The 25,983-nt window shown below is 41.8% G+C and overlaps 1 protein-coding gene across 2 annotated transcripts in view; it reads left to right on the top strand.

The window, feature by feature from the left end:
* Positions 1–25,422, top strand: part of syt7b (synaptotagmin VIIb) — a 164,605-nt gene extending 139,183 nt beyond the window's left edge. For both annotated transcript variants that reach the window (XM_049604751.1, XM_049604742.1), the window contains 6 exons: positions 7,262–7,385; positions 14,280–14,547; positions 14,679–14,848; positions 15,172–15,286; positions 15,491–15,690; positions 20,417–25,422. In XM_049604751.1, coding sequence (XP_049460708.1) covers positions 7,262–7,385; positions 14,280–14,547; positions 14,679–14,848; positions 15,172–15,286; positions 15,491–15,690; positions 20,417–20,521 — 982 coding nt within the window. In that variant the 3' untranslated portion in view covers positions 20,522–25,422. The remainder of the gene's footprint in view (positions 1–7,261; positions 7,386–14,279; positions 14,548–14,678; positions 14,849–15,171; positions 15,287–15,490; positions 15,691–20,416) is intronic.
* The last annotated feature ends 561 nt before the right edge of the window (positions 25,423–25,983 follow it).

The raw sequence follows: 25,983 nt of genomic DNA, 5'->3' as shown, positions 1-25,983 counted from the left end.
TTTTCCGCCTCATAGGGTAGTCATATTGGCGGAACCCTTTCAGTTTAAACAGACCGTGGGAAGAGCTGTTGATGACGCTGCAAGTATGAGCCACTGGCGGTGGATAAACAGGAAACAGCTGATACCAGGAATGAGCAGCTAGTAGCAAGAGGGAAACACAAACCTCACAGACACTGTAAAGATGAGCAACTGGGGAGACAAAGAATTGCGCACCCTCTTTGTCCTCGCAAACAAAGGGGCCATTAACTATCAGATGACGGGGACAGTGAATGACTGCCCGCGATTTATGAGAGAATCGCTGAAGGACTGACTGGCCGCGGCTTCCCTCGAGTACATCACTGTTTACGTCACACGCTGAGCTAAACGTTTTGTTACTTTCTCACGCCCCCCATTGCCCCAAAAACGGCGCATTCTGTATAAATAAAAGTAGGCACTCCCCAATTTCGTTTTTATACTGCCAATGCTGAAAGAAGACTGATTGGGTTTTCCTGCAAAGGGCTAGTGTGGGATTTCCCCAGGCTTTCCAGCTTCCTCCCACAGTCCAAAGACATTGACATTAGGTTAATTGGTGACTCTAAACTGGCCGTAGGTGTGAATGGGAGCGTAAATGGTTGTCAGGCGACTTGTCCATGTTGTGATATACCAGTAATTTTTATTTTGTTAATTTTTTTTAATATTATATACTTTATTAATCCCTGAGGGGAAATTCAATTTTTTTGCTCTGTTGTCAATTACACACAGGTCCGAACACACACATGCACAAACTGGACCTATACATGCACTAAGTGGAGAGATGTCAGAATGGGCTGTCCATGACAGGCATTCTGAGCGGTTGGGGGGTTCGGTGCCTTGCTCAGGGGCACCTCGGCAGTGCCCAGGAGCCACCAGTCCACACTCCATATTTTTGGTCCGGACGGGGACTTCAACAGGCGACCCTCTGGTTCCCAACCCAAGTCCGTATGGACTGAGCTACTGCCGCCCCAAGATGAAAAACACAAAATGAAAAGGGCATTGCAAACAAACATCATGCAAACAACAAGAAAACAATTGTGCTTCTATGCATGTTAGAAGATCCACACTGCAGGAGGACAGAAAATCAGAGGAAAATATTCAATTAAATCAAGTGCTGTCCTTTTGACAAGGCAGAGCACCAACTAAAATTTAATTCAGGAGAAGTGCACCTGTTTGCTCTTAGGGCCTCTTGAAATGTAGCACATCACTGTTACACAAATAAACAGGACATATTCTCACATTACTACAAATAATTTGGTTTAATTTTGCTGCTTCCTATTTGTGGTTTCACCCTCTGACAGTTAAATGTCTGAGCTGACACTGACGAGTCAGTAAAATGTACTTGTGTTGTAAAGAGACAGGAGCTGTGTAATTAATGATACTGTGTTTTTAGCTGTTAAATTAGGTCATCAACCTGAAGTGAGGGTATTACTTCACTTTGATTTGCTTCCCGTTACTCTTAGAAAACCTCTTCTCTCTAGCTTTCATTCTCTAACTTTATGACAGGTGTTGTCTCCACCTGGTTAACTGCCAGTTTGGATGTATAATCTTCTCTCTAACACAGTTTTTGATCACTTAACTCTTGTCCTGTGTCAGCCTGCCCACTAAGCACCTAATTGTGTGTCTCAGGTAAGATAGAAAGGACAGATTTACAATATCTGCTCTGCTCTTTTATTGTCTTACACACTTTTTTTTAGTGGTGCAGTCTTTGACTTTACGCTGCATCAAACCTCTGTAAATGTTAGAAAACAGTCAGACTTCCTGGTTGGCTCAGTGCTCCCTTATACAGGGTATACAGAGCAGTAAATATGTTTACAGTTAGGGAAAAAATTGCATGATATATGCAGGCCCGCATTAACTACAACAGTTTTATATGCACTTCGTTAAAGTATTGCATGTGCTCTGCATGGCGGAGATGATTTATAGCCAAATATCCACAGTAGCACAGCAGAATGAAATGGAGAAAAATTCCCGGCTGTGTTTCGGTTGATTGTTGAAGATTCATGTGGTCTCTGTCCTGTGTGTTGGGAGTTGAAAAGGGAGGGTTCAATTGGCTGTCATTGAGCCAACCCCTCCTAGAATTACTGTAAGCATTTATAGACCCTTTTTGTAGAGACACAGCTGACAGGCTGATATTATGTGCTCATAGTCAAAGTGGGGAATGCCTTGAAAGGCTCGTCCATGTAGCTGAGCTACAACTGAACTGTTGAGAGGAGAGAAGGGGATATTTTTATTAAAATCTTAAAGGATAAGTTTGGTATTTTTCAACCTGGGCCATACTTTCCCATGTTTTTGTGTCTAAGTGACTAATGGCAACAACAGTTTTTGAAATTGGTGTAGAATTCAGCGAACAGTAGCAAAATACTCTGCAATGGTCATGTTCACACCATCATTTTATACCCAATAAAAGGGCTTGTTTTTGCCCCTGACAAGCTCAGATTATTATTCTATATGTCTGGAAAGGATCCCTACAATTCTAGCCCTTTTTGTTAAATAATAAGATCATTTTTGCTTAACCAGAAACAGCCCAGAAATCACCATTGCCAAACCCATCAAACTCCATTTGAAGAAGCAGCCAGTTTATCAATGCTTAACACACTTCAACAACATGAAAGTCACAAAAACTTTGGTGAAATAAAACCTTAATTTACCCAGTTACATATGAAAATATTTTGGCTCTGTACATGCTAAAGTGACTCAGGCTGTCTTTGGTTGAACAAAAAGGATCTTAATCTTGCACAAAAAGGTTTGTCTCTGCTGGCTGTAGCACTCTCACTCAATACTGGACCAATTTCAAAAATTGCTGTTTCCAATAGTCACTTTGACACAAAAACACTGGGTAAATAGGGTTCAAGTTAAAAAGTACTGAAGGTTCCATTTAAGAGCTTTTTATAAATTAAAGTTTTAGATATCACATGGTTGCTATTGTGCCATAAAATCTACCTGTGAGGCCAACAGCCAATCAGGCATACACACTGTGAAAAGGATAATGTGAATTTTATGTGATATACTTTTTGTGTATGTATGTTAACTTCCTGAACACATTGTAACAGATCTCCTAATTTAGTGAAAATCACATCATCTGGTGGATTTTCTCTGGCTCTAGGGCTGATGCTCGAACTACAACTTGTACTTCATTACGTTTGAATGCCCACAGCCACAGACACAAAGAATATAGAAGTGGCTCTCTCTCAAACCGCTTCTATCTCTCTCTCAAACTCAGACCAAGCTCAGATCAAACTGTTAAACTAGGCCGTGCTGGTCAAATACGGAACATGATACTGTTACTGCACTGCCTATTCCTGACCTAACAACACATTCTCACTCCAATCTCGTCACATATCGACGTTTGGTGAAGGACTTTCCACGTCCAGATACCATGTGAAAGGTACCCTGGGCGCGTTGGATGTTGACATCCTGGGACGCCATGTCAAGTTCTGCCTGTTACATGCATTGTCTTCCAAAATACACTTCTGTTTTCACAGGAAATTTGCCGTTTACATACAGTCTCTTTCAAACTAAAGGCACTACTTTGTTACAACACTGCAAATTGACGTTTTCTTGTCCTTCAACATCTAACGCACGTGGTTGGATTTAGGAACAAAGAACAAGGTTTGGCTTTAGAATCTTTCGGGATGCAAACACCACTCTGTCGCGTGCAAGTCGTTGTTTGTTGGACTCATCCACCACCGCTCTCACCTACCCTACTCGGACTTTCGTCACCTTAACCGTGTTTCCCCCTGATGCCACCAGGTGCCATTAAACTACAAGCGTATCATGCCAGTGTTAAAGGACAGCATTTTCATCAGTGTCTGATGCCGTAAGTCACTGCCCAAGCAAGACTTGAGACTGGGTTGCTTAAAATGTTATTAGAAAATATTCATTTTAGCTTCCGTTAATGTGTAATTCAAGGTGGTTTGCTATCAGCCGGCCTCCATATTGTTTCCTGTGTCAAAATGGCAAGCTTGAATTGCAACCACCACTGGCAGGAGCGTTTATTGGTCTGGTGCAGTGCAGTGAATTCAGGTAGTTGTAGGTTTCTACCTCTCAAGCCAAAGCAAATTCCACAATCCTTTTCCTCTGTTTTCTCTGGCCTTGCAGCACCAATTTCAAAAGTATTTCCATCTCCCTACTTCAGAGACAGCCCAGAATTATGAAACCACCATCTTTCCAGCGGGGAAATGCTTCTTTAAGATCATCTTTGTGTTAATGTCGACAAACTAATTGGACAAAGTCATTTCCTGCAAAAACAGACTCATCATAATAATTGAATTTGCAGATGCACACAAACAACAGATGATGATAACAACAAACTTAATTCATTTATCAGTTTCAGTTTTTGCAGGCTGCCTGGAAGAAAGACAATTTATCTAAAATGTTCGGGCATGCTTTGCAAGTTTACACGTTTAAAGTAAAAGGGCTAAAATAGCGAAGACAGTGGGTATGGTCCTTGAACACAGAGCACCACAGTACAGATGGGAGTCAAGTCAGTGGCACAGTGAGACAGCCAGGTGTTATGTAATTATTTTAAGGCAACACATTGTTCCCTGATGTGTTCAGGGGTTGATATTAGAAGCTGTAATTGAACATTTTTAGCTTTCTCTGCGTACATTAGTTTGACCTGTTAGAGAAATAACACGGTTATGTTTCAAATGTTTTTAATAGCCCATACAGAAAATAGTAAGCTGTATTTGTTAAGCCTCTGAAACAGAAACCATTACATTTTGAATTAAGTCTGCGCTGCATTGTTGCCGCTGTGACCTGCAGATCACACGAAATAAATGCGGAGTGACGAATCAGTTCTTTTCTTTTCCACACCGTATCCTTTTCTCCCGCTCCCTCTCACTCTACTTTGACTTGTCTCTTTGCCGTACAAACCCTGTCCATCTCTCAGCCCTCCCTCTCCAGCCTTCTTCTATTTTTCTTGCCCATGTAATGTGCCAGTTTGCTTCCTTTCCTCTGCTGTAGAGTATCTGACTCTTCACCTAAACCGAACCTGGTCTGTTTTGTTTCCAGGCTTTTATCCCGTCTCCTTTCCTTACTTCAATTTCTCTTTCAGCTTGTGTGTGTGTGTGTGTGTGTGTGTGTGGGGTGTTTGTGCGTGTCTCATATTAATTTGAGCCCGTAACCTCACTTTGTTCATTCTATTAATCCTCCGAATCTTAACAAAGACAAATCCTCTCCTTCACTCTTTCTCAACCTCTCTGTACAGATAAATCTTCAAATGTATCTTTCCCTCTCAGATCATATTTCCCACAACACCTCCCTCTAATCCCTCTTCTGCTTTTGCCTTTGTGTTTTACGGCTCACCTGCTCCCTCGCTCGCTATCTCCGTCTCTCTGACTCTTTGTTTTTGCTTTCTGGGTCGTCTCTCTCACAGCGATAAGTGCTCATTAGTCTTATTTGTCAATACGCCTAGACTGGTATTAGATCTTTACATTTTCCCTATTTACCAAATTGTTACATAATAAGATCCAGGAGCAATTTATACCCTTTACTAATTTTAGTATTTTCTAAAGGTCTTGTCCTGGACGTTTGGTTTTGGTGGACTTGTTTTGTGCATGGAAAATGCCGAGAATGTGAAGTGACAGGTGATGATGGAAAAGGTTTGACAGTGGTGTATGTTTAGTTTTGATTATACACAAATTCAGCAATAAATCATCTAGATGACTGTTTGTATGTTTATTTAATCCAATACTGGTGCAGGCAGCATCAGTGAGGCTCGCCACAGCCCTTGTTGTTTGATAGACATATACTACGTGGCCAAAAGTTGTGGATGTGCAAACATTACACTCATGCATAACTGCTGAACAAAACCATTATCTTTAAAGTGATAGTTCGCCATTCAGCATCAAGGCTGGAAATAGAAGGGAAACAGCGGTGGGGACTGCCCATTGTTCCAACGGCCCACCATAACAAAGCCCTGTTATGCCCCCTGAAAAATAACCCATTGGACCACAAGCCCATTTCTCTGACAGTCCGTTTTACTGAAAACAGACGCCCACTTCTCAAGTACTGTTTCTCGGAAAATGCACACTCTCTGTAGTAAGACAACACAGTTTCCGGAAAGAATGTTCGCATTTCTCATTTCTACAAACCACGGGTATGTTACATTTGTCATCTGTGGTCAATGTGTGGGTTTAGGCATAAACACACCTGGGTATGGTTAGGAGATCATATTTTGGCTTATTTTGGCACTTTTAATGGCACAAAAGTCACTGGCAAAGCAGGGATATTTTGGCAATCGGTGGCTCAAATGCCTCTTGGAAACTGAAACTGCAGGGAAGTGTGTATTTTTGGAGGAATAGGACAATAGGCACAGGGCTGTTTGAGAAATGGGCTTTTGGTTCAATGGGACATTTTTCGACTAATGGGGCTTGCCAATTTTGACATGGCTCCACAGCACTTGCCAGAAGACCCCAAGTCACTGGTCTGCAAGCCAAGGAATCACCTATAAAACCACAACATGTTATTTTTACCCCTTTTGCTTTCTCCAGATTAAACACACCAGGTGTAACATGCAAGTAGCTGAGCTTTAGAGGTGTTAGTAGGTGGATTTAGTAATCTCTGGACCAAGTCAGACATTGTTTCAAGTATTTATGGTAGGCTAAGCTAACTGGATGCTAGCTCCAGCTACATATTTGCAAACGGACATGACAGTGGCATCGATCTCCTCAAGTATGCTTTTAAGATGTTGCTGAATATTTGCATTGATAGCCTACATTTGAGGTACAGAAATAAGTTAATGCTTTGACAGAATTAAAGAACAGAATCTGTGTTTTTCCTTTCACTGTGGAAATTTTACAGATTTATCAAGTAGAGTCGTGTTGTGAGCTTCTCCACTTGTTCCATTTTTTGACTTCAAACAGCTCAACTCTGAATGACTACAGAAAAATATCCTGCCTATGCTTTCAGCTGACTCCTTCTGATACATAACCCTTGCCCTGCAGGCTGTAGCTGGCTGTCAAGTGTCTCCATTTTTTTTGCAACCACCTCCACAGGATTTTGGAACCAGGATGTTCCCATTCAGCAACGAGGATGTTGGAGAGGTCAGGTACTGATGTTTGGCTGTAAGATCGGGCTCACAGTTGGAACTCCAGTTCATCCAGAGAGTGTTGAATGAGATTGAGGTCACGTTCTTTAACATCAAACTTGGGGACAACATCGCTTTATGGACCTCTCTTTGCTCACAGAGGAAGGACTGTTCCTAATTACGAACATGTTTATGTGTTTGTGTCCATTTAAACAGGACTCCGGGTAACAAACCAGGCAGCAGCCCCAGAGGTCAGACTCCAGATGAGACCGGACGCCGCCATGATGCCAACTCCTCTGTCTCTGACTTGGCCAACTCCGTCACCAGCGACATGCTCATGGTAACATACAATATCAGCACATCTGTTGCCCCATGAGACACATTTCACTGAAACAACATTAATTCATCTGCGGCCTCTGTTTTCTGCATTGCTGAACTCATCTATATTAAGAGGAGGAGGACCGCTGTCAACAAAGTCTTTTAAATCATAATAGATGAGACAGCTGAGAGACTCAAATGGAGCGTCCAGATCATCTTTCCTAATCTAAGATGAAAGTTACATGCAGGACTTGAGGCAAGGAAGTGGAAGACAAATCAATGAGGGAGACAAAATAATGTACAAACTTAAAATAGAACTCAAAATAATTAGCAATTGATCACCATATAAACAGAAAAGCAGGTTATGTTATCTTGAATGAGACAGCAGCTGATCTGCTTGTTGGATACAGTTTGAATGCACAGCTTGGTGGTTCGTTCTTGACCTTGGAAACAGCAGTTGACAGAACAGTCTCCACTAAGATCCACTTACTCACTGTGTCACAAGTTCTTTACCAGCGGGTGCTGCCACAGCTTCCTCCTCCACCCCAAACTCCTCCCGATGTGGTAGCTATATGTTGGTATTGTCAGACCGATGTCTATAGTTGTTGAGAGCTCCTTGAGTGCCTTTACTTCTAACTCACTTTTACAGCAGTATTTGTGATTGTGATTAAGGCTTAATCTACACATACGGGTATATCTGAAAACTCAGTTTTCTCTAAATGTTTGATCGGCCTTATATCCACACACAAAATGCATTTTAGGTCACTGAAAATTGATCTTTTGTCAAGCCCTGACCAGTGTGAAGACTTTGCCAAAAACTGCAGTTCCTTGAATGGCCAATGGAGGTCAATCCCCGTAGATCCCCATGTTAAAATGCCCAGCTTTACAACAGAAATAAACATGTTTACAGCCTGACACAAAAACTCTTTTGATCTCTATAGCTAATTTCAACATTCATGACAACTGTACAAATTTTATATAACTCACCTGTTTAAATATTATGAAGGCTTAAGGTTACGCAGATACGAGTGACAGGCTGTCAACGAGGCGCAGCTACAGTCTATGAGTAAGATCCACCCCTCCCTCCTCCACAGCTCCACTCTCTGTCCAAATTTGGTCACTTCTTCTCTTACCAAGTCAAGGCTTCAAAATGGTAATCCACAAACCAATGGGTGATGTCACAGTAGCTGCGTCAATTGTTTTATACAGTCTATGTTTTTGGCCTGTGATGTCAGTGTGCACCATAATGTTTGTTTTCTAGCAAGTCCTAGTTTTCTATTATTTTTTGAGTCACTTTATGCGCCACCTAACCTGGTCTCTTGGGAACCTTTAATTTAAGACAGGTGTGCTGAAGTGACTGTGGAATGTGGAAGATGCCACAGGGTTACAGTCTTTAACCGCTGCCTGTTTGGTTAATCTTTGTTTTTATTGTTTGCTGAAGTCATTTAATACCCCATTGATTTGAACTTTGTTTTGCAAAGGCCTGTTTGTTTGGGGATTTTTGTTTAATTTTTTAAATGTGGAAGTCAAGACAATCAGTTCATAGCATCATCCTGCAACCCCTCATACATCCTCCAAATCAATCAACACTTAAACCAACCAAAGCACCCTGGATCATTAAAAATTAAACACCAAAGACAGTGAGTTTATCATATATCCCATTATAGTATCTGTGGGAGGCTAATTTTGAACTTATCTGGAAGCCAAAGGTGTCCTTTGTGAGGCATCGCAAATGATGCAACAATTTTGCAGTGGCGAAACTGGCCAAATAGTGCTGGCTCTACTGTTGCTGACAGGACTTTTTACATGTCTGCACATGAATGTACAGTTACTCTTCAACTGTTCTGAGGAACAAAGGCATAAAGACGCACCACGAAGGTCACTCCTCAAGGTAGGCTTCTAGTAAAGTTTTTTCAGGCTTCTCATTGGCCAACATCTTCTTCTGTTGTTGTATGGCCTTAGGGTTGGTGTTGTATTGCCACCTGCTGGTTTGGGTGCTCTTAACAGCACTTTTTTTTGTTTTTGTGTTTTCATTGGGATCCAGATTTTTTTTTTTTTTTTTTTTATTACAGTTCTTGAGTAGATACTTAAAAAAAACATATATATATATATATATATGTGCAAATGGCAAGGCCAAAGTATTTAGTGTTGTAATTCCACTTTCTTACACCATAGGTTCTTTCTTGAAGTTTTGGCCATCACCTTTGTCAGAAATAATATAATTTTACTGATTAAAATTAATAGCCGAGATCTGGAAACATGGCAGCATTTCTGAAAAGATGTCCATGAAGGCAAGAAACACAAGCATTCAAAAAATCATGTGGGTTTCAAGCCAACCCACATGTTCCTCAAACTTATTTGTAAGAAGAAAATAAAAACTCCATTGTAAACATCTGTCACTCTTTAGAGTCTAAACTTCTGGTTTAACTTTGACCTACTTATGCAATGTTTTGTTTTCATAAGTAATATAAATGATGACCAAAACTACAAAGTTTTAATAAACCAGAACCATCCCTTAAAGTCATTTGGCATGATGTGTTTATTGTAAACAATACACTGTGTCGCTTCTGGGGGAGAAAGTAAGAAAAGAAAGCCTACACACTTCAGCTCAATTTGAGTCCTATGAGAAGTGTTTCCTCCTCGCAAGTCTTTCATCACTCAAAAAGTACCGTCCTCATCCCACTCAGCTCACCCACCTGTAGAGCATCACAGATACAGTAGTTATTGCCATACAGTATCTCAGCTAACTGAAACATACAGTAATCATCACCCCAGAGTGAGACACTGGGAGGGGAGGGGACGTGCGCCTTTTTCAGCGAGGTTCGGTAATTAGCTGTGAAAGAACACACAGTGCTGTGGGTGCTGTGAGAATATGGCAGAGATGGGTATGAGCAGTGTGTAATTATGTGGGTCTCATGGTGTGTCTGAGGAATTCACAGCAGTGGTGCTTAATGATAATACTCATTCTGGGCAGTTTTGCCAAAGGCGTCTATATATTACACAACCCTCCTTTCATGCTGAAAATACCCATCCTGCACTTTTGAGCCACTTGAGCTGCTGTGGAAAAAGCAGTGGTGGTACAATATACAGACTGTATTTCATAGACTTTCCTGAGAACAAAGGATGCAGAGAAATGGCTTTGCATGTCAGAGTGTATATACATCCACCCCTCTCAAGCGAGGACGGGTGGGGCTCCTGTCAGCATCACATGGTTCTTATCAGGATGTACTCTGACACTGCTTTCATTTTTTGAGACGCTCACAGAGCCAGTGATAGTGTGGTGTGAAGGTGTCTTTGCCTCTGTGTCAGCACACATCCACATGTTTGCAGAGGTTTTACTGTATGTGTTTTGTTTGTTTAAAGGAGGCTGGCGACAGACTATTTTTCTTATATATGATTTGTCAACAAATTCTGTAGAAAGACCAAACCCAGCACTGCGTTCGTCTGTCTCTCAGTAGTTTTTGACATCCCCAGCCTACAGTACAGTATCTGTGGCACTTAGCACAGAGGAATACTCTGCAAAATGAGCATTTGCATATCAGTTACTCACCATGTGTTATCTTGAATTTGTGAAAAAACAACAACGTTTTTTCACATGCCTACACGGTGAGCAGAGAATCCAAAAAGGGTGAACATTCTTCATGAATTGAACATCTGTTTCCAAACACTCACACAACTCTTGCAGTATAATCCAAGTCTTATTCACATACTCAGTACTTCCCAAACACATGCGTTTTCTCTAAGGGTGCCTTCAGACCTAGAGTTGTCTTGCTTTGGTCTGAATCAGGGACTGATTTTGCTACAAATCTGCATAATTGCCTAGAGTTGGTTCGTGTTCTTGTTCAGCATTTACAAGCGGACCAAATAAAATGCCTTGTGCGGGAAAGCTGCTCCTGATTGGTCAGAATTTTCATGTGGGAAAAATCCAGGAAGTAAACAAAACGTTGAAGAAGAGTACACTTGCAAGATAAATGTGACACTTTCTAATGTCACAATGGAAGGACAACTACGCAGGTTGATTTTAGCGCTGCTCATCGTGGACTATATTGCTGTCATTGTTAATTTTAGTCAAACCATACAGTTTGAAAACGAGGCGTGGCTCCAACTAGAAAACAATGTTTTGATGCATTGGATGTGCTGAATGTGCATATTAAGTCGACCCTTGTCAGTGGCTTTTCAGCTGATTGAGCATGTTCAATCACTGGTGGAGCCCATTGTTGAGAGACATCACTCTGATTGGCTTAAGCAAATAAGTGCATGAAAAGGAGAACCAAGGTGATGAAAACAAACACGCAACTGAAGTCAAGCAGGCACACACCGAGGGCTCTTGTCATTTTTCATCTTGATCTCATCTGATCATCTCAATACATGAATATTTTCATGATGACCGTCTAAGTGGTGAGTGAGAGTGGTGTGAAAATGTTTGATAAACACTGCTTTGTTTCATGTGTATCATAACATTGTTCTGGATATCTGCAGTCCTAGAGCTTCCAGTTTCCCTTTTCGAGTGACGAACACAGAACATCGCCCCTTGCTTGTATGGAGAGTTATTTTCTCTCACACAGGTGCAGAATGTGCGCGCTAATTGGCCATTGGCTGTCGTCTTTCTGGGGTGCTGAACGGCAACTTTTTGGCCCAAACACAGCGGCACAACAGTCTGGCTTCATCACCACTGGTTCTTTGGTCAGTTTGGTGTGTGTGGGCCTATACAGAGGACATAGATCTTTAGAAACTGGTTCCAGATATATACTTTCACTTTTAAAAAAGGCTAAGTAATTAACCTAAAACATCAAGGCACTGAAGGTTTTAGCACGTTACCCAAACAGTAGTAAATAATCCACTTGTTGGGGACTATTTTCAGCTATATGTATGTGGGATTGACTTAAAAAAATTACAGTACCCATGTCAGCCAGTGCAAAATGTGGCTCATTTTTTAAGTTTTAAATTTTTTTGGACGACAATGGAGAAGAATAAGCTGTATCAAGCTTCAGCGAGACAGACAGTACTTTTAAAGTGTTGTTCAGACCCAGCCATGTTTTGTGCTCCGGTAGAATTTGCATCTATTGCACGTGGGATGTTTGGGTTTCAGAAAAAAGAAATTAGAGATGAGAATTTAAGAACTGAATGAGAAGGGAGGACTCGGAAAAAAAGAGAGAGCGCCCAACACAGAAAATGGGGAAAAGCAATTTAGGCCAGCTGTAGGGTGGAGGACTGCATAATGAAAAGTGATCATATTCAGCATGGAGAATGAGGCTCAGCAGCACCATCAGAAATATGTGGGAGAATACAGAATTGGATATTAAATTTCTGGAACTGCTCCTTGAGTAATGCCCCCAGCTCTTCCCCCATCAGATAGCACTTTTTAAACTGGATTTCTCTCCCTCCCTTCAGGCCACGCCACCATCAGTCAGAGGGTCTGTCTACCAACAGATAATCTGCCTCTCATCTGCACACAGCCATGGACAATTTCTGCCTTTATCGCACAGCAGACAGCAGCCATGTGACATAATATTATGCTAGCTTGCCAGTTAGGAGCTGGGTTTTTAATGCTGAAGTGCAGAATTAGTGCCCCCTGTGGACTGGAGTCCAAGATTTCTATGTAGTGAGATACCACCTCTCAGCTCCTTCTTCAGAGTTTTAGAGGTGTTGATGCAACTTCACGGTCAAGCTTGACAGTTTATTCAACTTTGGAAACAGACAAAACAATCACAAGTCAAGGTTCATTCACTTGCACACTTGTTCTGGAGGTTTTGATTGTATCACATGGCCCTCATCAAGGAACTGCTCAGTTGCTACTGAGTGGTAGATGTTCAAATTTTCCATGATTCTGAAGAACTCTAGCGCTGCATCCAAAATCACCTCCCCAGCCACAGGGTGCACACAGTTTAATCTATTCAGCATCATACTTGTGTTTGGCCATGTCGTTGAGCTAGATTGCTGTCTCTTTTAAGTAGCTGTCTGTTAGTCAGTCACTCCACAGCAGGAAACAGCACTTCAGAATAAAAGCTCTGTGCCAGAAAGTCACTGTGCTTCAAAATAAATTGTGTTTTTGCAAATTTTCAGTCCATTCAGAACTGACCTGCGACCCACTTTTGACCGCAACCTGCCAGTTCGGAACCATTGATGTAACAGACATTGTAGTTTCCTCTACAGGGAGCAGTAAATTAAGCTTTCAGACATCATTGTGCATCATCACTGACAGATGTATTGTTGCTCACAGCAGTATAACATAATGGTGATTTGCTCCCGTGCAAATAGTGTTTCTTGGGCCTACGTGCAAGAACGTGTGCACACATACACACGGACAGACATGACCAGGGGGTTAAACTGGTTTTTCTGTCTGCAGCATTGGTTGCTTGACTGTAATTTGTCTCATCTATACCAGGCACTACATTGCACAGTAGGATCAGAACGTAGTGCACATGCCATGGACGCTACTTTATCTGTGGTCATTTTGGAGGCTGCAGTTGGCGATGCTGAAGATTGTATAGTGCTATGCTGAGAGATGTTTTTAATATTTTGTCCACATCATTTAGCTGTATCATAGAAAGTAATCAATAAAGTGATGACTGGAGAATTTCTGTTCTTGTTTACTTTGTAATAAAATAATAATTGTTATCTTCAGAGCAAACTAATCTCAAGTTAAATACAATTTGGTCTTAGTGTATAATGTAACTCTGAGAGATGGGATCATTTTCTCCTCTGAGGATGTAGGTGCTCCTAGAAATTTAATGTACATATCTTATGAACCACACTAAATGTATATCTTGTAATATCTTGTTTCAAAATAGAGTAATGAACTAGAAAGAACCAGTAAATACTCCCTCCATTACAGTGTTATTAAAACATATCAACGCCTAGAGTTGTATAAAAAGATAACACCGCATTTATCTCCTCTTCCTCCTCTGTCTCTCAGTTGTCTCCTGGTTCGGAGGAAGAAGAACACGAGGGTCCAGTGTGTGAGAAGCTGGGTCGTATTCAGTTCAGCGTCGGCTACAGTTTTCAGGACTCCACCCTCACCGTCAAAATCCTCAAGGGCCAAGATTTGCCTGCTAAGGACTTTTCCGGCACCTCTGATCCGTTTGTCAAACTCTACCTGCTGCCAGATAAGAAGCACAAACTGGAGACCAAAGTCAAGAGGAAGAATCTGAATCCCCACTGGAACGAGACCTTCCTGTTTGAAGGTTTGAAGGAGGAAGCTTTCCTAATACATACATAATACATGGAGTTAGTGTTCGCAGCACATGCAGGCACTCAAGCTGTTTTTTTTTCTGTGCGCATCACTATGACTTACAGGGACTGTGTTGTTTCTCAGGGTTCCCCTATGAGAAGGTGGTCCAGAGGACTCTATACCTGCAGGTCCTCGACTACGACCGCTTCAGCAGGAATGACCCCATAGGAGAGGTGTCCATCCCCCTCAACAAATTGGATCTGGCCAACATGCAGACTTTCTGGAAGGAGCTGAAACCATGTAGCGATGGCAGCGTGAGTAAGAGGGAAAAGAGGGGGAGGGAGGAGAGGAGAGGAAAGAGGTAGAGAAAGAGGGAGGAGGGGAAAGAGAGGATGGGACAGAATGTAACGGGTGATGTCATTCCTGGCTGCCGTGATGCTCTCAGGGGAAATGTGGCAGCGAGCTGGTGGGAGAAGAGAAAGAAGGGAATATGGAGGGGCTGACAGGTAGATGGAGAGAACACAGACAGCCAGAGGAAGAAATACACAGTGAGCAACAGCAGGGAGAACAATATGAAAAGGGGATTAAAAAAACAAAAAAGTAAACAATTCGCTGTTGTTGTGTGTGATTTCTCCAGGGGAGTCGAGGGGATCTGCTGGTGTCTCTGTGCTACAACCCCACAGCCAACACCATCACTGTGAGCATCATCAAAGCCCGCAACCTCAAAGCCATGGACATTGGAGGCACTTCTGGTATAGATGCTCCTTCATCTCCCATGTCCTTTTATTGCTGTTGCCCCTCTACATCATTGCTGCTTCAAAATGAAAATGAGAAAACTATATTTTTTGTTCACTACTAGAAAATGATTTCAAATCCACAGTAGCACATAAAACAACATTGCATTCAAATGAGGTACACAGGAATAAGATACTGTAAACATATTTCCCTCTCCTCAGACCCCTATGTAAAAGTGTGGTTGATGCACAAGGACAAGCGCGTGGAGAAGAAGAAGACCGTGGTAATGAAACGCTGTCTGAACCCTGTTTTCAACGAGTCCTTCCCCTTCGACGTGCCTGCCCACGTGCTGAGGGAGACCACCATAATTATCACTGTCATGGACAAGGACAGGCTCAGTCGCAATGATGTCATTGGAAAGGTATCTCCTTCCCTCTTCTTCGCCTCTTCCTTCTTCTTCTTCTTCTTCTTCTTCTCTTCCTCTGTGATTTCCTGACTCTGACAGACCATCAGCCGCTGATCACTGAGCCAGTCTCTACTGACCCCTGCTGGAACGTGCAGGCCAGTCTTCTGCATTTTAAATGAATACATGAGAAGGACTGCAAGCAGTTCAATTTGAGTGTGAACAGGTTGCTTTTATTTAGACTTACACCAATAACAAATAAGCATAACATGCAGCGGCATGCTCTTACACATAAATTAAATCACCAAAATGTACATTTTCCATTTTAAGTTGTGTCCAAACTCCCCAAACTATAACTGTAATATGCATTTTGATACATCTTTGAAAGCTTTACAAGCTACCAGTTACTTCACACTGGAAGAAGTTGAACCACAGCAAAGCTACCCTAGAGAGAAATCTAGTTTAGTTAACTTAAGCTACTTAAAACAGTGGCTCAAACTACTTTGTGAAAAAAAAAATGTAATTGGCAGTGTACATGCGTGAAATTAAAACAAAATATAATACAAAAAAGTCACAGCCAAGAAAAAAAAAATGCCACCCAGTTGAGTTTATTGCAAAGCATGCCCACTTGTTTACACTTCTTACAGAAACCAAAAAAATGAAATACCCCACTACTAATGGGAAAGTGCAGATATGTCAGCCATCAGTCAGACACCTGCCATCTAGAAAGCAGAGCACAGGTGGGGGTATCGCAATGAATAGGATGACGCAAAAAACCAGGTAACGTCTAAACTAGCACGCAACAACTTTGCTAAACATTTCTTAATAAATAACAATAATTAATACGTGTGACTAATTTTGGTCAAAGGGAGTTCAGTTAATCATTCCTTTCCTCTTATCGCCCAAAAATTTTTGTAGTTTCAGTAGTTAACTACAAAATAAAGGTCAAAAAATTAATTTTACCATTTGAATCATGACACAAATATGACTGTAGTTGAACTACCAGCCATATACTGCAAGATGTAGTTAAACTACTGGTTTAATTACAGGTAGTTCACTACTCCTCAACACTGGGCGTATGTATTATTGGCCACTGTTGTCTGAGCATTGCAGTTCTGATTCATCTGCAGATGATCTGCTTATATCTAAGAAAAACACATCTGTAACCCTGAAGAGAAATCAGCTGGTTCAAATTTCTCAAGGACCTGTTGCACGCACCGAGACTAAGAGAGGCAAATACACCTTTGAATGTTTCGGTTGTTGTGTAGCTAATATTTATGTATTTATTTATTTATTGGTTAGTAAAAGTCTGCTATTTCCTAATAGTTTCTCATTCTGTTTCCTCTGGAAAAAAATAAGTTGGTGCTCATAATGGAGAACACTGAGTTAAGATAAATGTGTCAGTAAGTAAAAAATGTGTTTGAAAGAACTGCTCAAATTTAAACACAAACAAATTTTTCAACTTTTCTATTTATTTAATATTGGAAAACAGAGGTATGGACTTGAGTCAGACTCAAGTCACAAACTTGATGACTTATAGGGATAGTGCACCCAAAAATGAAAATTCAGCCATTATCTACTCACCCTCATGCTGAGGAATGCTCTGGTGAAGTTTTAGAGTCCTCACATCCCTTGCAGAGATAGGCGGGTGGAGCGGCTAGCACACCTAATGGCAGACAGCGCCCCAGACTAACGTCCAAGAACACAAAATTAAAACCACAAAATATCTCCAACATGCTCATCCGCCGTGATCCAAGTGTCCTGAAGCCCCAACATAAGAAGTTGTTTCGAAACATGTCATATGAACTCTGTTTTTAGCCTCACTGTAGCCTGTAGCTCTAACTGCTTCTGTGTGCTCTGCGCTCACGTATGCGCACTTGGGCGAGACCAGCGAAGCATGAGCTTTGCTTACCCATGTTTACATCACGTGACACGTGCACCGCAAGGGGAGACAACGTAACCACAAAGCTAAAAGATCATTTGCACTACGGTCTTTTAGCAAAGGACAGCCCAACATGTCTGAAGACTTTGAAATTGAGGAGGAACAGCATTTCTTTGTTGAGCCGTATTTGTTTGAGCCCGAGTATACGGACGCGGAACTCAGGCTACTGGACGCAGCAGTCGCCGCAGCTCATGAGCCTAACCCTCAGCCAGCCACAGAATACCAGAGTCGAGCACTGGAAACCTGGTGGTGTAGTTGTTTCAAATGCAAAGCAATGCCAACGGATGAGGAAAGTCTTTGCTGCTCAGACTGGGAATTGGCGATGCCTGCACTTGAGAATATGGACATCAGTACTGACGAGACTGCTGCTCTTCAGAGACCGTGCATCACCGATCACCCTGGGCGCACACACGTGCGCGCGGAGCACACAGAAGCAGTCAGAGCTACAGGCTACAGTGAGGCTAAAAACAGAGGTCATATGCCGTTTTTCGAAACAACTTTTTATGTCACGGCTTCAGCACACTTGGATCACTGCAGAATTAGCATGTTGGAGATACTTTGTGGTTTTAATTTTGTGTTCTTGGACGTTAGTCTGGGGCGCCGTCTGCCATTAGGTGTGCTGGCCGCTCCCCCCCGCCGATCTCCGCAAGGGATATGAGGACTCTAAAACTTCACCAGAGCATTCCTCAGCATGAGAGTGAGTAGATAATGGCTGAATTTTCATTTTTGGGTGCACTATCCCTATAAGACTTGACAAAAACACTTGCAACTCGACTTGGACTTTTACATCAATGACTTGTGACTTCATTTGGACTTGACCCTTTTGACATGAAAATACTTAATACCCTCCCCCAAGCCCAAAGATTAAAAAGTATGTTATTTAAAAAGTGGGCCATGAAATAATTCATTTCCCTTCATTTCATGAATCAACTAACGTTAGTGCTATGCATTCCCAATAAGTTAGTACTTAATTTCCCAGATCCACATTGTCTGAACCAATCCGACAGCATCCAGTCAAGTTGCAGAGGAGAAACATGAATAGCTAATGTTACATTACTAAGCCCCAGTAGGAAAAAATAATTTATTCATTCATTTTCTGTAACTCTGTATCCTGTTAGGGGTCATAGGGGGCTGGAGCCTATCCCAACTGACACTGGGTGTGAGGCTGAGTACACCCTGGACAGGTCACCAGACTATCACAGGGCTGACACATAGAGACAAACAACCATTCACACTCACATTCACACCTACAGACAATTTAGAGTCACCAATTAACCTGCATGTCTTTGGACTGTGGGAGGAAGCTGGAGTACCCAGAGAAAACCCACACTGTCATGGAGAGAACATGCAGACTCTGTACAGAGGGGCTCCCCCACCTCAGGGTTCGAACCCCCCACCTCGGGAACCCTCTTGCTGTGAGGCAATAATGTTAACTATTGCACCACCTACCGCCCTTTGAAAAAATAATACCAAAGACAATTTCGTTTGAGTACAAAATCTACGGTCAACAAAAAACGACTTGCAGTATGCAACACGTGGAAGGCAAATATTACAGATGGAGGTGCAGCAACCTCCAGCAAACTTGTTCAGCAAATAAGAACAACTTTTAAATTAATTCTGCAGATTTAATATATTATTACTCAGTTGTTCAAACGACATAATTACTGAAGAGTCAGATTGCATTATGACCTGTTTAGGACTTGAAACTTAAAGTTAAGGACTTGGGCTCTTGACTTGGGACATGCCTGTCTGGATTTGTGACTTGACCTGAGTCTACATTGCAAAGACTTGAGACGTACTTGTGACATGCAAAACAATGACTTGGTCCCACCTCTGTTGGAGACTTTATCCTTCACGTGTTCAACTCTGTTGTTTCCTTTAGACAAAGTCCTCTTTTTGCATGTTCAGCTGACGGACTAAAAGAGTCGAGGTCACGCCAGCGTAAGAGTTAATTGGAATTAATTGGAATTGTACCAATTTAACATTTTCTCTGCTTCAGCTGTAATTATTGCCAAGTTACAATGTTCCCTTCAGTAAGTGTCTTAGAAAATTATTAGGATTTAACAGACCCTTTAAATAAAGCACTGGCCTCAGTAACCATCAATACACAACGGAACTCTAATCACATCACTCCCAACTTCTTGTGCATACTGACTTTGTTTATTTTAAACCAAATACCCACCTCTATAGATACACACTGGAGAATAGAGCTGTAACACAATTCTTACATGTAGAATTTCTGCTAATACCGGAAAGACCTCAAAGCTCAAATCAAATCCTTCACACACTGTAAGAATAATCTTTGAGCTGAGCTGCGTGCTGCATGGATGAGCGACTGTGCTCTCTGTCAGTCATATGCATCTCCAGTAATTGCCACCCTAACCACATATATTATCTGCCTACACACAGCGGTAATAATATGTTGCCTATTATAACCACACTCATAAATAGCTTGGTCGGAGGACAATGAAAAACTTGAGCAGTACTTCCTGTGACATGTGCGGATCAGGAGATTTCTTTCTGCATGAGAATTACTTAAAGACTCGGCATTTGATCTTCATTAGCGTCAGCATTAGCCTTTCTCAGAGTATCTCAGCGAGTGAAATCTCTTCCTCTAATGGCTCTTTTTCTGCCCTGGATTTGAGTTAAAGTCTGATTAGAGTGGCAGGCTTAGTGGCGAAAGCAGGGCTAGACTTAAGACTCACAGTTTTTTACTTAATACCCTGTTTTTTGGCGCTTCACAAACAACATCAATCTCTGTGTGACATTACTCGGGTTACACTGACTCTCTGTCTCTCACAGATTTATCTCTCGTGGAAGAGCGGCCCAGCGGAGGTAAAACATTGGAAAGACATGATGGGTCGTCCTCGTAATGCTGTGGCCCAGTGGCATGCTCTCAAGGCCTGAGGGACCCAGCAACCAACCTGCCTACAGTGTTTTTCCCCCTCCGAAATTCAGCATCAGCCTCTCTGCCCCCTGCCCCTCAGCACATATCTTCCCCCCTGCTCCCTAACTGCAGTCTTGGGCTGCAGACAATGTGTGTCATCTCTTTGTTCTCAGGCCTCTTTGATATCCTCCGCCCTCAGTCCTCGTCAAATTTCACCCTCGTCAAGCTCCCATTCCCACCTGACCCCCGTCTCATCTCTTTGTCTGAACTTAAAAATGTCTTTGATGTCTTGACTCACTTCCTCCTTGTGACCTCTTTCTATGAGATTTTTTTTTCTTCAAGATACTTTCCTCCACCTTGTCAACCATTCCCAGTGTTTAGCATCAGGGCAGTACCTCTTGCCACCCATGAGCTCAAACTACCAACCAAAAATGGATCAAACTGATATTCCAACCATCCTCTGTGGCGGCAAGACGGCCTGTATTCAAACATGCACCTGAGCGTGAATGGCACCTATGTGTGTGACACATTTACCACCTATACAGTGTTGCAGTGAGGAATCTTCCACTCTGCTTCTCACCTCTTCGTTCAAGTCCTCTTCCGTTACCGTCACTGTTCCTCTATACCCTTAAAACGCCTGAAAAATCAGGAAAACCGACACAGGAAATGGAAGAGTGATGGGCTGTATTTAAAGCGGAATTGGACTGGAATTGGACTCTGTCACTCAACTCATGTTTGATCTTTTTCACTCTTTCTCTGGCACCACTGTAATAATTCTCCCTTGGCTGGAACCCTTCGTTGTCTGTGCGTGCTGTGGGTGATGTGCTGTAACCCCAAATGAAGATCTTCAACAGAAAAAAAAGAAAAAAAAAGAAAAAACGGATATGAACATGAACATTTAGCGCTGGTCCCATAGGGCGAGTGTCAAAAAAAAAAAATCCTTCTTTTTTTTTTAATTTTTTTTTTTTTTTTTTTGGACGAGAAATCCCGATGGACAGAAAAAAGAGCAACGTGATTAATGTTGTGTTTTATTTTTTGGGTTTTCAAAAGAATTTAGAGAATCAACCTGTTCTTCCAGACATAGAAAATAAGCAAAAAGCCAGCTTCCAGTCGTGGAGGTGCGGGTTAATGGGCGTGTTTGCGTGCATGTATGTGTGTGTGTGTGTTCCTGTGCGTGTGTGTGTGTTAATAAGGGAGTATTTGGACAGCTAAATTAATTTAAGACTTAAGATATTGTTGAAAACAGCCCCTGATAATGATGTTGAATATAAGGTATTGTGGTGTTGATGTTAGATGAAGGTGTGGGGAGGTCACTGGGGTTAAAGGGTCAGTCCACCCAAATCACAAACATGTACACACTATTTTCTGACATACCTGTAGTGGTATCAAGCCAGGTTGATTGCTCCAGATGTATATGTTCTAGGTTTGATCCTCTGAAGTCACTGCTGCCACCCCAAGTACAAAGGCGCTCACTGCAGTCAAATTCAACAGCTGCCTGTCTCTCCAGTAACAATGTTCAGGTTAATCGAATAATCCACAAAACCCTCAATGAACGGTTTGCACCGGGACTGGGAGAAATCGTTGAAAACAGCAACAACATCTGTCCTCTACATGGGCGTGTCCAATCGTGGCTCACGCAAGGGCTGCTGCGTATGTCATTTTTTAAAAATCTTTTTTAATAACTCATATGAGGCGAAGGGCAGCTGGCCCCCAGGTGTTTACACATTATCTAATCTCCATTAAAAAAACAGTTATTTGAGCATGACAAGTAAAATATACTTCTGTCACATTTGAGTGGTGGGAGAGGTTTGAAACTCTCTGCATGGCTTGATACCACAAGGGGTATGTGGGCAAAACATGTTCTCGATTCTATGACACACACACACACACACACACACAAATCTTAACTCAAGGTCCCCTTGCTAGCTTTTTACTGCTTAGGGTTTTGCAACAGCTCACATTTTTCTCAGCAGATGGAGTTTGCTCAGTTGAATCCAGGATCACCTGGTGGTAAACAGACTGCTCAGCCCCCCACATGTACACAGTGGCATCGCACCAATGCACACCAAGCCCAAGACATCAGTGACGGGACCAAATAGTTTCAATCAGGGATGGGTTTTGTTTATAAAACCATGATACCAGTACCAATACCAGTACCCTTAATGTGATACTGATACCAACAGAGCACTTCACTTGATCCCTTTTTTTCCCTATTTAATTCAATACCTATGATATGAATGAAAGCATATCAGTTGCGTCAAATGCCACCAGATACGTTAATATGTTGGTGGCATCTCAGCATGCTGAACTGACAACAAAGTCAAACACACAACGCTTATCTTCACCACTCCACAGACAGTATGGGCTGCAGCTGGTGCGAAAGTGTTGCCTGATATCAGACAGAATTGTCAACTCGTTACGCTCCATTTGCATCTTCAGTCTGTCTGACATTGCATCCGCTCTCTTCAATTTCAGTGGGGAAGGGGAAATTAATTTACATATCTGCCTGAATCTAATGTCATTTTAAGTCCACGCTGGTGCATAGCCACGCCAACATACTGGTTTTGCCAGGGTTCTAAGAGTGGAGCCGAGTGAAGTTAAACAAACTATGATGTCAGGCGATATTAGGAAGATATGTCGACTTAGAACAGCCTTGATAGCAGAGTCCATCTTATCCACTGTGCTCACCATTGCTGTTATTACTCCTCATGGTTCCAGAGCACTGCTTGGCAACAGCTTAACAACAGTGTTGGTCCTGCCTTAGACGCTCACTAGCTAATTGTTAGCACCCCCACAACACTCATTGGTGTTTTTAATTTTAACCAAGAAACTGCTGTGTCATGTCACCATGCCAGATTGAATAAGGCAACTCTGTGCAGTTGGCAGATTCAAAGATCTGGATCCAGGCAAGCATTAATGAACCAATCACATAGCATTAATCAAGGAATGCTTGTAGCAGTGAGCAAAACAATACAATTACAAGAAGTATTTTTTCTAGATCTGGACACAAAAAGGATGAAGAATGCAGGTATTGTTTGACTGGAGAGGTTTGGATACCACTTGGTGCTGTGGGTTATTTTGGTTAATACCTTGAAGGTATTGAGAACCAATACCCAGCTCTAGTTCTGATGCAGCGCCACTTGTGTAAGCCAGGAATCGAACGGTCTGTGATTCTTTTACAGTGAGATCTTGGATTGAACTGCGCAAACTCCATCCGCAGAGGAGGCCTGTGAGATGCAGTCAAAAGGAAAACACCATAAATAAAAGATACTCTCAGTATTTTGTGATTTGGGTGAACTGAAAGCGGGCAGTAAATGGCTTTGTCAGGGTAACAAATGTTGGTAACATGTTGAGAAATCAGATGTAGATTGAATAAATCAAAACGTACCATCACTGTCACCAATGAGCTGCATTTATCTGTGCGTTAAACCTGGAGTTGGCATCACAGAGTCCAAGGACAACATTAGACCTAGCTGTTTTGGGGGTTTTTGAAGAACAAGTCAGTCTTCCAGTTGTGTGCTTCACTGCCTGAATGTGACCTCCCCCAAGTCCCATATAGACATTTATGAAACAAATGGGAGTAATAATATCTGGGGGGAAAAAGTCTTTTTACATTCCACTGTTCGTTTTTGTCTACTGGATGTGTGTATGTGTGTGTGTGTGAGTGTCAATATTTGAGCTTTAGTTTGTGTGATTGTATTTCCTGTGAGTCCTTCTGTGTGTATATATCTGCACTGAGTTCTATTTTGCCAGTTTAATACAGAACAACATTGTTTACCGTTTTTATTCTGTATGAAACAATCCAGATGTACAAAGAAGTATGTTTTTTTAAAAGTTGTCACTTCTTTAAGAATCACTGCACTTGTTGACGACGATGCTGGAACAAACCTCTCTTCATAGCAGGGTTATTTTCCTCGCGTGTGGTTTTTAAAAAGGGACGTTTGGCTTGGGAGGGAGGCAAATCTGTTGTACATGAGCTGAGAGCGAAGGTCAGTGGGAAAATGTCACGAACAAGCTTTACAACAGATAAAAACCTGTTTTCTTTGACCATCATGCATGATTTTTTTTAGTTCAGACAGAAGCAGCTGCCAACATTTTGTCCTATCTGTCCTTCCGATCTGATTTACAGAGACCAAAAAACGAAGGGTGGCACCTTAACACCACAGCTGACGTTCCCCCAAAACACCCCCGTCGTGCACACATGCTTTCTGGCACAAAGTGTTCTGTGTGTGCCTTATAAACCCTGCCACGCCTTTGCTCTTCACCATATGTGCTCCCTCTCCAAGTGTCAGGGAGGGGGGAGGAAAAAAAAAAAAGGTGAGACAGGAGATAATCATCACCTCTTTGCATCACTGTTAGCTACGTCTCAGGTCAGAGCAGAGCTTCGGAGCATCCCAAAATAAGCAGGAACACAGTCATCTGTCTGTCCTGTTGGCCCTGTGTGTGAAACAAGGCATTATTTTCAGTGCTGCTGACAAAGCATTACATTCCAAAGGCTTAGTGAAAGTCACTTTAATCAATGCAATTTCAATATTGGTTGAATAACAGTCAGGGTTTGGTATATTTTAGTCGTAAGAAATCGAGCTAGATTTTTGTCTGCCTACTCGTCACTGGCCAAATACCATAAACTGGTAAATTTTACTGGACAAGCTCGCATTTCTGATTTAGGGCATTCTCTTGGGGGACTGCTTGAGACAAAGAGAGGTTAACCAGCAACATTTTAATTTATATACTGTACAAATGATTGTGAAGTGTCCTGTATGAAAAAAAAGAAAAAAAATATCATCAGTATTTACTGGGGTTGTTGATATCTGTCTGTCCTTGGTATCACTCAGCCCCCTCGTTCACTCCCTTTTCTCTTTGTAGTTACACATCTGTGGGGTGCACAATGTTAAATATCAACCATTTATTTTTTTGAAACGTGTACAGTGTATATAAAAATATAAATGTGTATATAAAACAAAGATACTTCTTGTATTGTTCTGAATTTTTTAAAAGCTTTTTATTATTATTTTTTTTTTAGAAAAAGGTTTATTGTAAGTGTAGAGTTCTACTCAAAGGCACAGGTGGAAGCAGTAATCAGATCCTTTACTTAAAGGTCTAATGTGCCATTTAGCGCCATCTAGCTGCAAGGGTGCAACATTGCAACCAAGTGAATCTCCTCCAGTGTGCCAGCCAGGTAGCACTATGGGTGGCTAGCACAAATGGCCTTATCTAGAGATCTGGAGGTTTGTATATAGAAATACACGGCTCATTGTGAGGTAACGTATCTCTTTGTCAGGTGATTATACACTAATGAAAACATAGTTATGAATATGATAATCCATTTCTGCCAATGTATCACCCTAAATCCTACACATTGGACCTTGAACTAAAAGCACCACACATTAATATAAAAATATCCCAAGTTTAAGTTCTACAAACAAAATCTTACTTAAGTAAAAATATAGAAGGATCAGCTATAACCAAAGTCTCTGAACTA

The sequence above is a fragment of the Epinephelus fuscoguttatus genome, linkage group LG2 (genome assembly GCF_011397635.1).
Source record: "Epinephelus fuscoguttatus linkage group LG2, E.fuscoguttatus.final_Chr_v1".
NCBI classification, from domain to species: Eukaryota; Metazoa; Chordata; class Actinopteri; order Perciformes; family Serranidae; genus Epinephelus; species Epinephelus fuscoguttatus.
The sequence above is the reverse complement of the archived record's forward strand: the minus strand, read 5'-3'. Positions and strand labels throughout refer to the sequence as shown.